At 48.9% G+C, this 18881-nt stretch overlaps 2 protein-coding genes across 4 annotated transcripts in view; one reads left to right on the top strand and one right to left on the bottom strand.

The window, feature by feature from the left end:
- Positions 1-90: 90 nt before the first annotated feature.
- NAT9 (N-acetyltransferase 9 (putative)) lies at positions 91-5712 on the bottom strand. Its single transcript, XM_063409747.1, has 6 exons — positions 5374-5712; positions 4596-4705; positions 3529-3663; positions 3261-3320; positions 3006-3100; positions 91-2921 (listed from the first exon to the last, which is right to left on the bottom strand). Exons 1-6 carry the CDS (start codon positions 5448-5450, stop codon positions 2775-2777), a joined length of 624 nt encoding a protein of 207 aa, XP_063265817.1. The 5' UTR covers positions 5451-5712; the 3' UTR covers positions 91-2774.
- Positions 5713-6130: 418 nt separating this feature from the next.
- TMEM104 (transmembrane protein 104) overlaps positions 6131-18881 on the top strand; it is a 45506-nt gene continuing 32755 nt past the window's right edge. The window contains exons 1-8 of one of the 3 annotated variants that reach the window (XM_063409406.1): positions 6131-6234; positions 7495-7622; positions 9387-9508; positions 11377-11458; positions 12363-12465; positions 12851-12931; positions 17190-17289; positions 18072-18177. In XM_063409406.1, coding sequence (XP_063265476.1) covers positions 7575-7622; positions 9387-9508; positions 11377-11458; positions 12363-12465; positions 12851-12931; positions 17190-17289; positions 18072-18177 — 642 coding nt within the window. In that variant the 5' untranslated portion in view covers positions 6131-6234; positions 7495-7574. Of the gene's footprint in view, positions 6235-7326; positions 7441-7494; positions 7623-9386; positions 9509-11376; positions 11459-12362; positions 12466-12850; positions 12932-17189; positions 17290-18068; positions 18178-18881 lie in introns of those variants that run through there. The other 2 variants (XM_063409405.1, XM_063409407.1) reach the window with 2 other exon arrangements.

Genomic DNA, 18881 nt, shown 5'->3' with positions numbered 1-18881 from the left:
TGGGGGGAAAGGCAGGTAACTGGGGGGCACTGGGACTGGTCTGGGTATCCCTCAGCACCTGATGGGGACAGGCTGGGGGGGCTGGGGAAGCACCGGCTGCTCCCAGTGGGGGTTAATGCCTAGGGGTGATTAATGAGCTTTAATCCCCTGGGGAGTTCAAGGGAGGGGTGGGAGGGGGTGATGATGCAAAGCTCTAATCTGGGTCTGTCAGCCAGGCTGGAGGGCAGCAGCACTGTTGGGGGCAGCCCAAATGTGCCCCCAGCCCCTATGGGGGTTTTTGGGATGAGCCTGGGTTGAGGGGAGGCAGGGGGGATTGGTGAGGAAAGGGAGAGGGCTGTTTGTGCCTCTGAATGAATGGATGTAGCCCTGGGTGCCTCACTGCAGACAGACTGGTGGCACAGTGGGACAAGGCAGGGCTGTGCCTGGCCTGTTATCTTCACTTCCTCCCCTTCTGCACACTCTTGTGTTGTGCTCCAAATCTGCGAAGAAGCTCTTCCCCCTAAGCACACACGGTCACAGATCTTTGCACCTTAAATGATCCACGTGACAAAGTGTCACCAGATTTCTAGGGGATGTGCAGGCTGTCACTTCCTCCTGGAAGCTGGGGGAGCCCATTCCAACCTCTCTCATCCTCCAAATACATGTCCTTTGAGGGAAGGTGAGCTCTTATCCCCTGTTTTCTCATCCTCATCCCATTGGGGAAGCAGGACACCCCTACCTGGGATGGATGCTGCAGGAGTGCGGGCACCCAGTGGGTCCCAGCAGAATCTTTTGCCTCTCGGCCTGGTCAGAGCAGCTGGGCACTGGTTCCCTGTGGGAACCCTGTCTGAGCCCTGCTGGGACTCTCCCCCAGCCTTTGGGGTGGGCTGAGCTCAGGGACAGACCCAACTTTGTTTGGGGTTGCCAGGGAAAGGCTGTTCCCAGCCGCCTGTGGAGCCGGGGCAGCGCCGCCGTTGCTGGGGACCGGGGATGCCAAGCAGGGCCCTCAGTGGCTCCAGAGCAACCAGCTGGGCACAGGGAGCTGCAGCAGAGCACCCTGCCCCTTCCCCCGGCGGCAGAGGTTAAAATAAAGTCTTTTTCCCACCTTGGTTGGGTTTTAGGGGAGCAAATCCCAGCCCAGCTTACATCTCTCCTGCCGGTTTGGCCTTGCTGCTCTGGCAGAGGGCTGAGACGCTCCAAAGAAGGAGCAGCAGAGCCAGCAGTTCACCCAGCAGGTTCTGCAAATCTTCTTCTGGAGGACAGAATCCATTTCTGCCTGCAGCAGGTGACGAGGAGGAGGAGGAGGATTAGTAGCCCTTGTCATGGTAATCCCAGTGGGAAACAGAGCTGCTCTTCACTTTATTACCACACAAAGCTTTCACTACAACTAAATCCACACTAAATACTTGTTTAAAATGCTGTGATACACTGTTCCCACACTTGGCTTTAATATTAGTCACAGGAACCGTGTATTTAAATTAGCTAAAATTGGAAAACTAAAGCCCCTAGGCCCTAAAAATACAGGCACAGTAACACTAAAAATTCCACAGCCTGCCAATCTCCAAAACATCCCTGGGCAAACAGGAAAGTTATTACCTGATCCTCCATTACTGAAACAGGTAGTTTGTGGTCTAGGATTAGCCATTACAGCTGCTATTGTAGTAGGAAAATACAGAGGAGCATGAGTTATCCTTCTTACCTTCTGTCCTCTCCTCTTAGCAACTTCCCTGCTGTGGACAGCGTGTGTAGGGCAGGAGAGGCCAGGCTGAGTGACTGCACAGGGAAGTTTGTCCAGTGGGAGTCAGGCAAGTGCCTCTTATTCATCCATGGATCTCAGATCTAGAGCAGCAGAGGCTGCATAACTCCTGCCCTAAATATACCTGCCCCCCAGTAAGAGGTATTTCCCCCAATTCATCTTTATCCTAGTGGGGAGCAGCAAATGGAGCCTCCAGGCTCAGCAGCGCAAGTCCTGAGTTGGTGGAAGAAGGGAGCTGTCTCCTTTCAGTGTGTTCTCCTCCTTGCTTTCATCAAAGCAGCCATGGAAAATGAAGTGCAACATCCCTGCTGCCCTGAGGTTTCCAGATCTGGAGCACAGCACTGAAGCTGAAGGGGGTTTGTCTCAGAAGCCTCTTGCAACTCTCAGCCCCCTCATTGTGGTGGGGCTCAGCTCTAGTCTGGATCAGCCAATATCAACAATTTCCATCACATTAACTTGCCCTTTTTTGTGCTCACCCACATCTGGGCTTCTCCCTGCCAGGGCCCAGCAGTGCCCCCCTGCAACCTACCAGACCCCAGGACACTGGGTTTAAAGAGTTTCTGCTGTCCTTGACAACTTCTAAACCACTCTTTGAGCTGCCAAAAAGAGCTGCTGAGCCCCAAGTAGTGCTCAGGCACCTCAGATCTTTGTGATTTTTTTTTTTTTATTGAAGAGTAAAAACCACTGAGCTGCCAGTATATGAAACCTCCTCGCTGATGAATCCTGATTTAAGAGCAGTGGGAGAAGTTTCTGCTTGTCCAGGAACAAACTGCTGGTGATTTCAGGCTCTGTTGGAACAGCACATCAAAGTTAGTCATTCCTAACCAAACCTGTGAGTTAGTGGCTGTTCCCCAGGTCCAGATTTCAGGCAGTAATCCTGGTGGGCAGAGCAAAGTGCAAAGCTGACAAGATGACAAAGCAGCTGAAGGAGACAGATGAAAACAGTTCCAGTGTTGCCTCACTGGTGTCTTCCACACCCAGACCTTGCAACAACCTTCAGCTTCTCCGTGGAAGCCCAGGCAGTGTCTGGAGATGTCTGTCAGGAGTGCAGCACCCCAGCTGGCTGCTTCAGCTCAGCGTAGCTATTCTCCTCCATGTGGTTTGTCTGCTCCAGCAGCCACTGTCTCTCCTGGTCAGTGACATCCAGCCTCAGCGTCACCTCCTGGAAAACGCTGTTCACAGCAACCTGCAGCACACAGAGAAAGCAGCTCAGTGCCAGCCACAGGGCCAATGCTGCTCACGTTCTCTGGGGAGATGGGCTGTACTGCACCTCCTCAAAGTGAAGCTTTTTGAACATGCAGATACTGGCTTCATTTTCCTGACCAATCTTCGCCTCAAACTTGGTGATCCCAAGTTTTCTCACTCCTGCAGGAGAAATCAGAGAGAGGCACTTCTGTTATGTGCCACATCTATAAAAGCACAGCACTCCAGCTGTGGGGCAGATGCATCCCTTTCTACCCTGCCGGTATCACCAGGAATTATGTGCCCCACCACACTTCTGCTCCATGCACTGAGCCACCCTCACCATAGGCCATCATCAGCAGAGTTGCCTCCTTGCCAAACCCTCTGCCACGGCAGCTGGGCTCTGAAAGAGACAGCACAGAGTCAGCATCCAGTCAGGGGAGAAAAACCAGCCACACCAGACACTTCAGAAGAGGCTGTGACCTGTACACACCATGGACTGATCAGCCATGGTAAAGCATGAGGATAAAAAGCTGATGCACAAACATGAACATCTGTCTGCAGCATGCAGCCACAGTGAGAGAGCCCCAAGCTAGGAAACAGAACTGGACCTGCAATCATGATTTCAATCTCGCCCACAGTGGGGTCCTCGGCGTTGGTGAGGAAGAGATTCACATCCCCCACCATGGAGTCCTCCTCTGCCTGCCCAGGCCAGCGCCCCGAGTCCAGCACGATGAAGGTGCACTCTGGAAAAACAGGAACGTGGCAGCATCTTCAGAGTGTGCTAGTAATTATTCATAAATTACCAAAGAAGGAAATTGAAGGTGTGCAATGGACACAAGAACAGTTTCCACATGTTAACAGCAAGGGAGAGTTAATAATTTGGCTTCCCATACCAGGTGTGCCTATTCCCACCTGCAGAAATGAAACAAAACCTTGGAAAAACCTCTTGTGAGGGTTACACAGACACCAAGACTAGAAACAGTCTGTGGAATAAGTGTGAAAACTTCCTTCCCATGTCTGAGGTCTCCTCGCCTTGTCTTACTCAGCAGCAAGCTGGGGCAAAGAATTGTTTGGTGCACAAGAAGCTGCCTGAGTGATTCACCTGGCCCATGTTACTGCTGCTCTGAGTAAGGTTTTTAATGCCACCTAAGATAAATGCTCCAGACTGAGGTCCTTGCCAGCTTCAGTATTTTTCAGCTCACTAAATTTCTACCAGGCTTTTATGGGCAGTGATTCATTACCTGTAGGAGAGTCAGGGAACCAATTCAATCAACACACCTCAACCAGGTGATCATAAAATCATTCAATTTATCAAAGAGAAATACAACCTCCTTCCACCTTTTTGCAACGATCAGACCTGGGGAGTTGGCTGTGCAGGAGTGATGCTTCATAATTTTTAGCTCAGCACAAAATGCTGTGGGAAATTAATCACTACAGTCTCTGGGAAACTGCATAAAAAGGACACAAACAGCTCGAGGAAGTGGATATTCTTCACTTCCCTGGGTATATACCAGCTGTAATGAGAAAACCAGTTCAAGCTGCTGTTGTAGAAAGTCTCACATCCCCTCTGGTTTAGGGGAACCCACTCACAGGGCACTCACAGTGGGTCCTTCCCGGAATGGAAAGGACCTGCTCAGCACTCCCCCCTCCCTCCGAAGGCATTCCAGGTGCTCACTGTCGGCGTCCTCCCGCCAGCTGCGCTGCATTTCGTGCTCCTGCTCCAGGCTGAGGGGCTCCGAGGCTGTCAGGCGCTGTAGCTCCTGCGACTGCATCCACTCGTGGTACCTGGCAATGGATCCAGCCCTGCATCACTGCCCTGGCTGCAGCACCACAGCAGGACCCCCCCCCCAGGGCTCTGGGGGTCAGCAGCTCTGGAAACACCAGCCTGGCTTTTATAGCAACTTCAAATGTATCCACAAGCCTCTGTCCCTTAGGGAACACAGCGCTCTCTGGAAATTTAGGAAGTTTGCCCATCCTGTGGCTTTGTCTGAAGTGCCCAATGCACACCTGATGTTTTTGAGTTCTGATGCATTTCATCCTGGGTGACACTGGCACAGCACCTCCTGGACACTGACAAAACATTAACTCTGGTATCTTTGTGCTGATTTACTTTACAACACGCCTAATTTATCAAACATCCACCTGGCTTTACACACCGAAGCTTTGCTCTCCGGCCGTCACCAGGGCAAGGCCTCAGTGAACAGCCCTGCTGTGTTCACTCGCAGCCAGGTGTTTCCCTGGCACGGGTGAAGTTCTCCCTCACAGTCCCTGGCACGGGTGAAGTTCTCCCTCACAGAGCACAGCCCTGGCAGGGGTGGTGCTGCAGGGCACGGAGGGCACCTCACTGCCTGCCTCACAGCCAGCAGCACCTTTGCTGCCCCCAGCGCTGTCTCCAAAGGGAGAAGTGCAATCAGACCATGCAGGAGCGTCCGAGGAGGGCATGGGGCACGTACCGGGGCACGTGTGCAGCGGTGTAGGGCACCAGCGTCACCTTCTTTCCCCGCAGCACCGTGTCCTGGTTGATCTTCATGGCCTCTGCACTGAGGGGGAGACCCAACGCCCCGCTCCGTGCCCCCGCCGAGGCCAAGGGACAGGGCGGTGTGGCCTGGCGCCTTTCGGCGGCTCTCACTGCCCGGATCTCCCAGGCTGCACCAATAACCCCGCAATAACGCGCCCGAATCCCCGCTCCAACATCGCCGGGGCTGGGGGGGCTCCGGGGCACCGGGACCGAGGGGTCGCCACACCGGGGGTCACGTGTGCCTGCCCCGCCCCCTTCCGCGCATGCGCACAGACCCCGGTACTGCCCCGCCACGGAGTGTGTGGCGTCATCGCCCCGCCCCATGTGACCCCGCCCCGTGTAACCCCGCCCCTTTGGTGCCCCGCCCACGCCCCGCCTCTGCACTGCCCCGCCCAATGGCCCTCTAAGGCCCCGCCTCTGCCTCCGCCCCGCTCCTCCCACTGCTCAATCGCGATCCGTGCGTTCACCCTGTCCCCGCCCCTGCTCTGTCCCCGCCCCGCTCGTGCCTTCCTGGGCACGCCCCTCCCCGCACGGCCACGCCCCTCTATGCCCTCACCCCGTTTTCCTTGCCACGCCTCTTTCTGGGCCGCGCCCATTCGTGCTCTCGCCCCTTCTAGGCCCCGCCCCTTCCCGTGCCCCGCCCCTTCCCCTTACCCAACCGCGGTCGGCGCTTTCGCCCCGCCCCGCCCCGAGAGCAAGTCACGTGCGCGGAAGGCCCCGGGCCAGGGCAGCGCGTGCGCCGTGAGTGCCCCCACGCGGCCGGGGGCGGGGCTGCCGGCACGAGCCGCTGCCGCCGGTGAGGGCCGGGGGGTCCCGGGCGGGACGCGGCCCTCGGAGGGGGCTTGGGAGCGGCCCTGTGAGGGGACAGCGCAGGATGAGGGCTGGGGAGGGGCTCGACGGCGGGGAGAGGCCTGGAGAGAGTGCTGGTGTGGGGCGGGGTGTGCACCGGAGCGGTGGGACCCGGCCGCGGGGCGGGGGGGCTGCGGGGTTGTAGGCCCTCTGTGGGGCGGGGGGGTTCCCCCGGAGAGGGCAGCGGGGACGAGCAGCGTTCCGTCCGTGGGACAGGCCCGGGGGGAGCCAGGCCGGGGTACGGCCGGGGCTTTGGTGCTCTTGGTGGGCCCTGGGGTCGGTTCCCCCTCCTGGGGTGGGGGCCCGCACGGGGACACGGCCGCGTCCCCGAGTGTCCGGGGTCTTGTTGCGTGCGCTGGGTTTGCCAAGCTTGGCTTCAGTGTTTTGAGCCGAGGTTTGTTATAAAAGGTGATGTTTGATCTCTTCTTCTGCGGCTGGTCCAGTTCTGACCTCAGTGAGCTATGGTGCCCTTTCCTTCCTGGCATTTAGCGTGGGTGTTCAGGCTTAGAACTGGGTTATTTAGTGCAGCTCAGCTTGTGCTGATGGCTGGTCCCAGCTAGTGTGGCTGAGTAGGAGCACATGTAGAAGTGTGAAGCTCTTAATTCATTCTTCATTATGGCTAATCATTGACACTGAAACCTTCCAGGAGGCTCCTGTTCCCCAGTACACGAATAGTTTTTTAGAGACAACATAAAGCTTCCCAAATGCTTCTGCTTTGGAAATGTTGGTGCATGAAAAGCATCTTGGTGTGTCTTTAATAGGTGAAATGTTTTCATTTGTCTACTTATTTCTGTACTTGAATTTAGGAGAAGATACTTTAGGGCTGGTTTTTTGATTTGCAGGAGGCACATGTTTGCAATAGTAGCTGCATGAAAAGCAGCAGTTGGAGATCATCCTCAAGGCAGTTGCTTTTCCTCCTGAGGTTTTAGTTGGCTGAAACAGCCCCTCTGGCTGTTTGAAGAAGATTTAGTTTGGCCATCACATGCTGTAAAAGGCCAGGGCCTTTTGGTTACTTTTAAACCAGTTTAACAGGTATGAAAACTTCTCACAGGGTACTGAACCAAGTGGTTCTGGTGAGTGGGGTCTATCTGAAGGGCAAGATCCTGCTGAAGTCTGTTGAAATACCAGGAAACTGCTGTGCCAAAGCTAACTTGTAAGTTCTTCCTTTTTCCAGCAATGATAACACAGTGTTATGATGTTTCCCTAGATTAAAGGCAACATAAAGAAGTTGAAAACACCCTCCCAAAAGTACCCTTCTGGCTTTGCTCTGGGGCTCCTCTCCATCTCATGATGGCAGGTGGCATCACTGACACCGGGGAGCTTTACTCTCCCTATGTAAGTTCCAGGTTTGGTCACAAGTTTCTTTTCAAGATTGTCTTTCCTCAGCATGCTGTTTGCAAATCCTACTTCCTCATGGACAAAACCTCAGCGTTTCAGGAGGTGATGGAGGTCAAAGGGTGGTTAGAGATGCTTAGTGTTTGTTTGTATAGTTTTTTTTTTACATCACAGATCACTTTTCATAAAGTAAACGGATGATGTAGATTTAAAAGTGCTAAAAGAGCTTCATGTCCCATACCAGCTCTTCATCCTTCTGCCCACTTTCTTACATTTTGTTAATGTTTTCATCAACTCAAATTGTCATTATCATAAACAGGGGGGACTGGGACATTGAAACTATCCCACTTTCGTCCCTTTTATTGCTTTATGTAAACATTTTCCCCATAATTTCTCAAAGTTTACTTAGCTGCAGCTGTTGCAGTAATTTGTTTTATACCACTTCACTAAAAGTAATTAAGAGGCTTCTTCCCTGTAATGTGGTGTCCTATGCAACTGCAGAGCCAATTAGTGCTTTCCTATATTACTGGAAATACCGGTTTTCATAGCCACAAGTCCTCATAAAATGTCAGCTTTTAAAAACAACACTTTATAAACTTTTTTTTTTTTTAAGTGAACTCAATAAATTTAGAACCAGCCCTGAAATCTGTGTGTTGGATTTTAAATGCTTTAAAAATTTCATCTCCATGTTAATGATTAAATTTGGGAGAAGTGGATATTAGGCTGCAGAAATAGGTCACAACTGAGAAAATGGAGAAGTAAGACAGTAACTGGGATGTCTGGACCCTCAGAGATTCATGTCATGTGCTCTTATGTTGTTTTGCTGGGGCTGCATGAATTTCCTGGAGTAATCTCAAAGGCTGAGACCATCCTCTTTCCCTGAAGATGTTTAACCAGGCTGAACATTACATCTCTCATTTCTGCTTGACCAAAGGGAAATAGTTTTTCTGGGATGTTCAGCAAAAGATGAATTTGCTGTGCTTATGCCAGTGAAGTGCTCTCAGGGCTCTGGGGAATAGTTCTGATGTTAATTGCTCCACATCCACAAAAGTCTGCTAATACACAGCTCTTTACTGGCTTTCCTCTTAAGGGACTATCTAAAAAACCCAAACACAAAAGAACAACAACTTTGGCAGTTTTTGATCTTGAAATGAGCTAAATTTGTAGCCTAGGGGTTCTGTCCAAGAGCAGAGTTCTCTGTTGTCTCTGGACACTGAAAAAGCTCATTGCCAGAGCAGATAAAATCCTTTCCCTTCAGGAAGTAAAATCCCTTCTTCCCAGTATGCTCAGCTTCTTACTGGTAAAATGGCAAGCAGGCTTTGAATTAGAATTCTGTTTGGATATTTCCTGCTTGACTGGGAATAAAAGATCCTGAAAAGTACAAAGTCGTTACTACTTATGTTCAGGTCAGAAAAAACAGGGAGACTCCAACCCACAGCACAGACCTTCTGGTAGAAGGCAGTGACTTGAAAACAAGCAAACAAAAAAAACCAAACTCATGTACTTTATAACTTTACAAGTTAGAGAGAAAAAAAAATTAAAATAGTTAGAAAAACGGAGAGGAATATCAGTTTCTCCAGAAATGTGCTGACACCCACGTTGTTCTCTTTGGATTTCAGTCCCCTCCTCCAGTTATTTCTCACATGGCCTTGTTCCCACCCTGCTGGCTCAGGGATTGCCCTCTCCTTTTAAATCAGAGGGTGTGTGGGGTGTCTTGGATGTTTCCTGGCACACTGTGATGCTGGATCTTGGGGCTGGTTGCAGGTTGGCCTGGTGTACATGTTCAACCTCATCGTTGGAACGGGAGCCCTGACCATGCCCAAGGCCTTTGCCACAGCAGGGTGGCTCGTCAGCCTCGTCCTCCTGATGTTCCTGGGATTTATGAGGTAGGATGTGTGTGTGTTTTTAGGGGACTGGGAGGTTCAGCTGGGTGAGGACAGTGTAAAGGCTTTTGCTGTTTTCCTGTGTGCTCTGCCCCTCTGCTCCTTGAGTGTTGGTTTCTGCGGTAGTGTTGCTTGTGGACCTTATTTGGAGGGATGCACTTCCTGAATCTCTGGTACATCCCATTTCCTGACTGATGGGAAGGACTTTTCCTCCAGTCCAGAGTCTTCTGGGACCTTTATCCTTTTTGACATTGTCCTCACTGTGGATAAATTCTGTGCTTGCCTCTGTCAGATCACAAATCAGCTCCCCAAACACCAACCAGGTTGCACAGGGTCAAGTCTTTGCTTTGTGACTTGCAGATGTGTAAGCTTTCTCTTGGCTTCTGGCAATGCTCTCACAGCTGCGTGTCAGGAACACAAATTCCTGTTTAGCTGGGCCTGTCTTAGCCCTTCCAGACCTTTGCTACTCAAGACCTTGGAGATGGCCTCCTGTTTGTCACTCTGGTTCACTGTGAGCCTCTGTCCAGGTGCCTCCGTGCTGGAGCAGCAGGTGGAGCTGAAGGCTGTGGATACAGCACTGTTTTCTAAGGAGTTACTGCTCCAATTGCCATCTTCTGGTGGGCTGGGAATCCCTGCTTGCTCCTTGCTTGGTTTGAAAATAAAACAAAATTCCCTCCTGCTGTTTGTACAAATGGACTTTTGAAGTGCCAGCCTTTTCAGTAACCAGCCCTGCCAGCCTGAATGTGCCTTTGGTTTGGAGGCAGAGCTTTTGGGATCTGTCCTGTGCTGCTGTGCAGGGAGATTGTGTGGTCAAATGCTTGTGAGTGCCCCACTTCAGAGCTGGATGCTGCAGCTCTGGTAAGATGGTATCTGTGGGGGTACCAGAAACTGGGAGTTTTAGAATCAATTCCTTTTAGCTACGTTAGTTTAAAAGCATAAATTCAATATATGGAATTTGGCACCAGTAGATCATCCTTCAAGGTCAGCAGGACAGCACAAACCTCCAAATCTGCACCAGAACTGCACTGGATTAGGCTGAGAAGACACAGCTCAGAGTGCTGCATGCCTTGGGATCTCTGTTGCTTTTGTTCTGGTACTTGTGACTTCCTCATGTCCCCTGGGCACCTTTGGTGCAGGAAAAGCCTGGGCAGAAATTGCTGCACAGGCCTCAGCACTTCCTTTCATTCCTGCAAAACTGATCTCTTATTTGAGCTTGACAGTCCAGTTCCTGAAACAATGAGAAACCACTTTAAAGTCTTAAATAAGATTGATTTGTGGGGGTTTTAAAATTTATTCATTAATATTATAGGACTGGTTTTAGCTGAGATAATGATATTCCTTCCATAAGTGGCTCTCCCTGGACAGCTCTTTCACTGGCCTCCAGTATTTGCCTGCATGTGTGATGTGCTCCTTGTTCTTGCATTGCTGCTTTTCTTCTGATGCCATGGATGAGATTCTTTAAGGGATCAGAGTACCTTTGCCATGAGCTTCAGAATAGAACTGGGCTCATCCTGGGTTCTAAAAAGAGGAAGGAAATTTGCTTTCTAGCAAAGTCAAGGTTCTCTCACTGCCTTCAACCCACAGGAGGACGAGGAATGTGCGTTCCAGATACCTGAAGTGTCATCTTATATCTGAAGATGTGTCATATTTTACTGTATATTGTGGTCTGCTTGAACACCTGAATCTCGAGAGCAAAGGGGAGCAATAAACTGAAATGAAACACTATCAAAACAGTGTGTGGGGAGCTGGAAAAAGGATTGGTTTGGTTTGTTTGTTTGCTCCTACAAACAGATGGGAATTATTCTCCATCTCTCTTCAGTGACAGTTCTTGACTATTACTGATGGTATCAATTTAATTCTTCTCTCTGCAGCTATATGACTACGACCTTTGTGGTGGAAGCCATGGCTGCTGCAAACGCCCAGCTGAGATGGAAGAGAATGGAAAAACGCAAGGTTTGTGTGGGGTTTAATTCTCCTTTTCCTCCTGTTGTTTTATCACATAGGATTTTCCTGGCATTCTCCTGCATCTTTGCCTTGCCTCATTACTAACTCTTCAGAAATAAATTTCTACTGTACTTAACTTTGCCATATAAAATATAGCTGTTAGTTCCCTGTGGGGTTGCTCATTAAAGACAGGATTTTCTGCTCCTGCTTTGAAAAATCTCTTGTGCTGTTCACATTTCTTACTGATCACGCTCTCCTTGCCCAGAAGCACTGCTCAGTGAATGTGGAGAGGTGGCAGCCAATATATTGGTGCTATTTGGAGTGTGCTGAGGACTATAAATCCTTGCTGATCTCAGGTCATTTAACTGGGACAGGCTGGGATGTCCTTGCTGTTACTTGGGCAGTATCCCAGGTTGTGGACAGTTCTGAATTATGTCCTTGCTGTAAAACTTACTTGTGGCTTTACTGGATCAGAGGGAGGCATAATTGTTTGCACTGATTTAGACCCCTGGCTTGGTGTTAGTGGGATGGAGTTAGGAACTAGACCTGCTTGTGCTGGCTACATATGCTTAGATTTTTTTTTCCTTCCAATTCTGCAATACTGCAGATCTGCATGAAGTTTCCAACTCCTTGTGCCACTTATCACTACATGGATTGGGCAGTGCTGTGTGTGTGTGTGGGACCTGGGGCTGGGACAGCAGAGCCTGTCCCTCACTTCAGCCTGCTCTGCTGGTGTCCTCTTCTGCCCACCAAGCATCCCCTGAGCTCCCTGGTGCTGCCTGTCCTTGCATGTGCTCCCCTCCCCGTTTGGGACCTTCCTTTGGGTGTCTGGAAGTGACTGTGACACTAGGGGTGGCACAGCCTCTGCTGTGGGTAGCAGATATCTCAGCAGTGGTCTGGTGTTTTCATCCAGGAGGATGATGAAGATGAGGATTCCTCCTCTGGAGTGTCTGACAGTGATGTTCTCCTCCCAGACGGCTACGAGCGAGCAGAGACACGGCCGATCCTGTCAGTTCGTGAGTACACAGCTCATGCTTTCACTGGTGTCAGGCCTCTTTGCAGAATGTTCAGTGCACTCCTCTGCCTGTTTCACCCTTAATTCCACGTACTCTCATCCCAAAGTCCTCAGCACTTGCAAGATAAGACTCATTTAGAATTCAGTTTGCCTTCTGCAGCCTGATAAAGATCTTTTCCCTCTAGGACACTAAGATGAGAACATCTTATTTTCTAAACACCTTTAAACTAGCTTCAGCAGGGTAATTGGCCCAGTGACTCTGTAGCTGTGGAGTTGTACATACTGTCCTTCAAACTGCTGCTAGAGCTTCCCAAGTATCCGGGTAATCTGGCCTCAGGCTTTATTGGAGGCACTGGTTGAAACACTTCTTGTTTTTTAACTTGCAGAGAGACGTGGCTCAGCCAATATCTTTGAAATCACTGAGAGGGTGGAAATGGGCCAGATGGCTTCCATGTTCTTCAATAAAGGTAAGTGATGAACATTTTCAGGAGTCCCTTTGGGTGCTCCTGCACACTGTGTGTGTGGCTGTTCCATAAGTTTGCGTGCCTCTCAGTGTGGGTTTGCATCCTGAGTTTGTGATAATTCCACCCAAATGTACTGTTCCTTCTCTCTGTGGACTGTATTCATCCTCCTGTGTAGTGTTTCTATAAAGTATTTATGGGCTGGGTGGGCCAGAACCTGCTGTGGTGGGCATGGAACCAGCAAAACTCTGCAGGCTATGGGAGCAGTTTCTTCATACAGGCAAGTGTAAGTCAGTGGCTTTTCTGACTGCACTTCACCTCTGAACTGCATCTGTCCTCTGTGGTCTCCACTGTCTGAAGCAGTAGAGCCCAGCTGTGTAGTGTTTTTTGGGTTGCATTTTGGTTGTAGCATTTGAGAATAAGACATTCAGGCTTCCCTGAGCCCTGTAAATAGCAGTCTGAAGGAGAGAGACTTCTGATAGGAGCTTCTAGGAATTGTCTGCATCTGGGGAATCATCAAGAGAGCTGGGACATGAACTGCTGAAGAGGTCCCTGCTGAGGATGTGACAGACAAGCTGACTTGTCTTTTTGCTTTTAAATGTCTTTTATATGCCAGGGAGCAAACTTGTAACCCTGCTCTAATAAAGCCCCATCCGTTGCTGTGTGTGCTAGAAATGCAAACCACAGCACTGAGGATTCTGAAACCTGTAAAGCAGGACAATGAAATGCTGCACAGAGCCAGAACATCATCAGACACCATGGCTTTGCAGTTTTGAGCCTGTCAAGCCCCATTTTTTGTGGAAAGTGATGCTTCCCCTTGTTCACTGGCCACCTTGCAAAGAGGTGATGGAAAGCTGGGTTTTTTCCACTACATTACATCAGTGTTATGCCAGCATAAAGCTGTTGCCTCTGAAGGACAGCTGGGCTTAAGGAGTGAATATTCTTTGAACTTTATTTTTTTTTAAAAAAAAGTTATTTTAAAGTTAATTGAAAAAAACTCTATAATTTTCTTGCATTCCTCTTTGGAGATTTTGTGGATTTGCATCACTTAGGACTATCATAATAATCCACCTTGGACTAGGCTGCCACGTTTTCAGTCAGAGAAGTGAAGTGTGTCAGAAACATCTTGTTCCTGGTCTTGCCTGTACCACTGAGTTGTTATGATCACAGGCAAGTTTTCTTGCTTGTTTGCTTTGCTATGTGGAAAATATGGTGAACACATCCCTGTCTCTTGATGTTCTTCTGAGGAGTAATATTTGAGAAGTGCTTTGAGAGCAATTATCTAACAGGGTTTAGCAATATTGCTGAGGATTGGGCTGTGGAGGAGTGGGAATCACAGGAAACAGAGTGTTCTCATCAAGTTTCAGGATGCCCCTTGTTTGCCTGTGCTTCACAGGGGAGCTGGAAAGGATCCCCAGAAGCCAGGCAGGTTCTGGGCCTCTCTGCTGCTCAGCCAATAGAGGGTGCTGGGAATATGTGTTCACTCTCCATCAGCACTGATGTGGCTTCCAAGCAAAGTGAAATAAACTGCTTAGGACTCTTAAATCTTAATCCCTCTTCTTAATGTTGCTTTAGCCAGAGTTATCTGATTTCTGTGTTAGGGATCCTCCCGAGGGTCCCCTCAGCCCATGGAAAAGGGATGAATCCCTCTGCAGGAAGGTGCCTGAACAGCTGCAGGCCACGGCCTTGACCCTGCTGGAGTTCCAGATGGGATGAGGTGCCTGCAGCAAAGGCCTTGGGGCAGCTGTAACTCCTTTGCTGCCTTCCCTTTGAGCTCAGCAGTGAGCTCCATCTCTGCCACTGATTCATGGATACCCTCTGGCCTTGGAGAGGCTGCAGACACAGACAGGGGAAGGACCTCCCTCTGCAGGTCCCTGCTCAGGTGCTCCCTCCCCTTTAGCACGGGGAGCTGCTCAGTGACCACTCAGTGCTGAGAAACTGGGCCACACTGGGGAATTCCCAGCTTCAGACACCAGCCTGTGAGGTTTCACAGCTGGCAAATGTCTGGGTGTTTACTCGTGTTTACTCATGATATACAAGGTATGGGTCCAAACCCAAGGTGATGGAGGGCTTTACAGTCTCCAGAGGGAAGGCTGATGAAAGCTAGGCAGTAGACCTCAAAATCCCTGATTTCTAGTGAGTTCTCTGCTCCTTTCCCTTGACTGATTTTTATTTTCAACGAACTGACAGGAGTTGAATCTGCAGTCCTAGGAGGTAAGCTGGGGATAAATCTCAATTTCAGATTGTCTGCTTTCTTAAAGGGAGCTGACTTAGGTTTAGGCTGTGAGAAGACTGTGTGCTCTTTTGAAAGAGTTGGCTCTGAGCTACTTTTTTTTCTTGTTTTAATTTTTTTATTTTTTAATGCTGGGTGCTTTCTTCTGGGAGTGAGCAGTCATTTATTGCAGTAATAGATTCTAGGCACATCTATCATGCTATTTCCTCACAGGAAGTAATGGCTTCTTTTTTTCAGCCCGTTTTGTACCCAGTAATGAAAGTATTGATCAGGGAGGGTCAGCAGCAGTTTATAAAAGAACTGTTGCTAAAGTCTTCCTGTCTTGGAGATAGGATGAGTTTGGGAGAGGAGTGTCACCCGTGCTTTCTGCAGACACAGGGGTCTGTGTTGGAAGGGGGGTGCTGCTCTGGCTTAGCTGCTCATGTCAGCTTTATTTTGTATGTGTGGGGCAGCTGAGTGCTGAGACCAGGCACAGATCCCAACACAGAATATCAGTCTGAGTCTGTGCAGTCCTGAGCTTCGTGTTTGTGCAGCTTCTGTCCTATGTCAGATATTTTTTAAAACCTTCAACCCTTTTTAATGGGAAATTGGAGAAGACTGGTAGGTGGTTTGTTGCTGTCTCCAGAACAACGCAGGGACTCCCTAACCGTGAAGACATCTTTCACAGAGCAAGAAAACAAGGAGAGAGCTATATAGAATGATCTGACAATTTCTGTAGTAAGTCCATTTGTCTCCAGGAACAACCTTAGAGCACTGATTTAGTGTGCTGTTGTACAGAGACAGTGAAGTTTTCTCAGTGCTTTCCTGACACAGCCCCTTTCCTGCTAAGCAGGCTCAGCATATGGAATAATTTATTTAAACAAAGGAGAATGCCTAATAATGTTTCCTGGGGCAGTATGATGGCAGAACAAGTTTTGGGGCACCCAAGCACTGTAGGAATAAGTCCTCACTCCTGCAGCAGTGTTGTCCTTGTTTGAGAGTTGTCACAGCTATGAGTGTGAGGTTTGCTCAAGCTGCACTGGGATTAAGCATCAAGTGGCATCACAACCTGAAAGCATGGGCAGGTTTCTTGAGCTGTTTTCCTTCAATGTCACCTTCCTAAATTAAATAAATTTGAGGCTTTTATTCTGTAACTTATCTGACTCTGAAATAAAATATCTTCCAATTTGTTGGTGAGATTTATACTTGCTTGCCAGAAGAGAATCCTGGAGTCTCATCAAGCATTTCTTTATCCCTTTAGATTTTAGCCCTTCACAGCAGTATTTTGTTGTGCCTCAGTAAGGCTGTTCAGTGCACCCAATTAATTTGTGTAAGATTTTCTTTTAATCTCATAGGTGAAGGGAGGGCAAGATTTAAATTAAAAACAATTAAAAAACCAGAAAAAATTTATAAAAAAAAATGACTAGGGGCAGGAACAGTGTATGTGGTGGCATCAGGGTAAGTGGGATGCAGAAGCAGTTTTAAAGCTTTGCAGGATTGTACCTGGGCTCAAGTTGCCAGTGGCAGGGAATCTCCCAAGGCAGCTCCATTTCAGCCCATTGGAATCTGAGCTCTGCAGGGCCAAATGCCTACAAATCCATATTGTCAAGGTCCTGCAGGTTTGAAATCAGAGGATTTGGAATCAGCAGAGCCTACAGACATTCTCTCTGCGTTTCACTTTGTCAGGCTGTGCTCACACTGAGTCTGAGAGCATCACCTGGATGTTTGCCTGTGGCTGTTCAGAGCTGACAGTTTCTTCTGGCAGGTGACTTTTGTGAGACCTGTTGGTCTTGACTGCAGGATGGGCTTGAACTAGAGGGTTTATTTAGTGTCAGTGCCAGGTGTTGAAGGAGGCAGAATGGAGCTCTGAGACCCCTCGTGCCCCCTCAGTTCCTGTTCCATGGTAAGTTCCCTGAGCTTGGGTGGTTTGCTGCAGAAACTATGGAGGCAAACGGTGATTTAAGATATTAAAAATGTTGTATATTTGAAGTGCAGAGGACAAGAGTCTCTGTGTACTCTGCTGAATCTAGACAATATTTTCTTTTTCTACAGTGGGTGTCAACCTCTTCTATTTCTGTATAATTATCTACCTCTATGGAGATCTGGCAATCTATGCAGCAGCGGTGCCAGTGTCCCTCATGCAGGTGACGTGGTAAGTGTGCTCACTCCTGAGGGGCTGTGTGCTGCCAGGGAACAGGGCAAGCTTGGGGTTTGAAGGGGTGCTGAGTCTGGCTGGGATCAGCTGTATTTTCCAAAGCACGGGGTGGAGAAATGACTCAAGGACAGCTCATCTCTTGTGGGTGGGAGGTGAAGTTGTTTTGTGTTCCTCAGCTGAGTGCCTGCTGCCTGCCTGCAAAGCTGACCTGATTCCAGACAAGTCCTCAGGTGTGAAGTATTTCCACTTCAGCACTTGCAGACATGAGACTTGTTGCTCCATCATTTGATTGCAGTACTCTGCAATATGTTGCCTTCTCTGTCTCTTTGGGTAAGAGCTGAGGGATGTGATGCTTACTGTGCCTGAGGCCAGTAAATGGTGATGGTATGTGGACGTAGGTCTGGTCTGGGAGTGGTGCCTTTCTCAAAAAAACAGATAATAAAAAAGATTGGTTTCATCAAACCTGGGCTGGATTTATAGCTTTTAGCTCAAAAATGGAAAACCTCAGCAATCCATAAAAGATCTAAGCTCAGTAGCTTGATGATTAAATGATGAAACTTGCAAATAACTGCAGGCAATTCAAGAATTTGCCTTTAAACCTCTGGTGCTCATCGACTTGCTGTTTTACACAGTGCAGAAAATGTAAGGGAGTGAGTGTGGTCAGGGACAGAGAGGAGGATTGGCCTCTGCTAATTCTTCTTTCTTGAATGCAGGAGAGAGGGGAAGACATCTGCTAGGAGTTAATTACTGTCTTTTGTTTCTCCCTCCTTTCCCAGCAGTGTCACTGGCAACCATTCTTGCAGCGTTGGAGACGGCACAAAGTACAACGACACGGACAAGTGCTGGGGGCCAATCCGAAGGATTGATGCTTACAGGCTGTATCTGGTGAGCTTCTGGAGCTGGGATAACCACTGTTGCCATTTAAAGTCTGCTTCTAGTGCAGAGAGATCTTTTTTCTTGTAGAAATAATGGAGTTCAAGTGAACAACAGAGTATGAAACTTTTGGTTCAGTCTGGCTTTTTCAACCAAATACCCCATCCCTATTCTTGGTGACATGGCTGTGTTTGAACTTGTTTGCCATCAGAATGATCCTTATGTTTTGAGTTTGGGTTCTGTCCATCTTGGTGTGTACTTTTATATTGCTTAAGCAGGTGAGATGTTTTTGCCAAAGGCTGGGTTTTTCTTCAATGGGGTTTTCAGTAGCTGGCTAAGTAATATTTGCTTGGGGGTAATTGTTGTCAAGATACTGAAGTATATAAAACTCATTTGAGTGCTTTAGAATATAAAATACCCAGAGTTAGAAGGGACTCACAAGGACCATTGAGTCAATTCTTTGTGTGAATAAAATTGTTAATACTGCAGGAGAATCTGCTACTTGAGAGATGATGGAAACAACCAGCTCAGACAACATCCAGTGCTATACACTGCCTTAACAATAGCTTTGTCTAGTTCAGGATTATCTATTGCATCCAATGCTATGCTGGGGTTCTGCACTGAACCCAGGGTTTTTCCCAGAGGATGATGAACACGGCTCCTCTGGAGCCTGGGGAGTGCTGAGTGCTCAGATTTGGAGACAGATGTTGGTAGGG

The sequence above is a fragment of the Prinia subflava genome, chromosome 12 (genome assembly GCF_021018805.1).
Source record: "Prinia subflava isolate CZ2003 ecotype Zambia chromosome 12, Cam_Psub_1.2, whole genome shotgun sequence".
In the NCBI taxonomy this organism is placed as follows: Eukaryota; Metazoa; Chordata; class Aves; order Passeriformes; family Cisticolidae; genus Prinia; species Prinia subflava.
This window is presented reverse-complemented; position numbering and strand designations above follow the sequence as displayed.

Excerpts from the sequence above, each read along its gene's own strand:
- NAT9 (XM_063409747.1), bottom strand. The coding sequence starts at position 5,450 with ATGAAGATCAACCAGGACACGGTGCTGCGGGGAAAGAAGGTGACGCTG. Across the intron at positions 4,706-5,373 it reads ACCGCTGCACACGTGCCCCG|GTACCACGAGTGGATGCAGT; the intron begins GTACGTGCCCCA and ends ATCCATTGCCAG. Across the intron at positions 3,664-4,595 it reads CTGGCGGGAGGACGCCGACA|AGTGCACCTTCATCGTGCTG; the intron begins GTGAGCACCTGG and ends CTGTTTTTCCAG.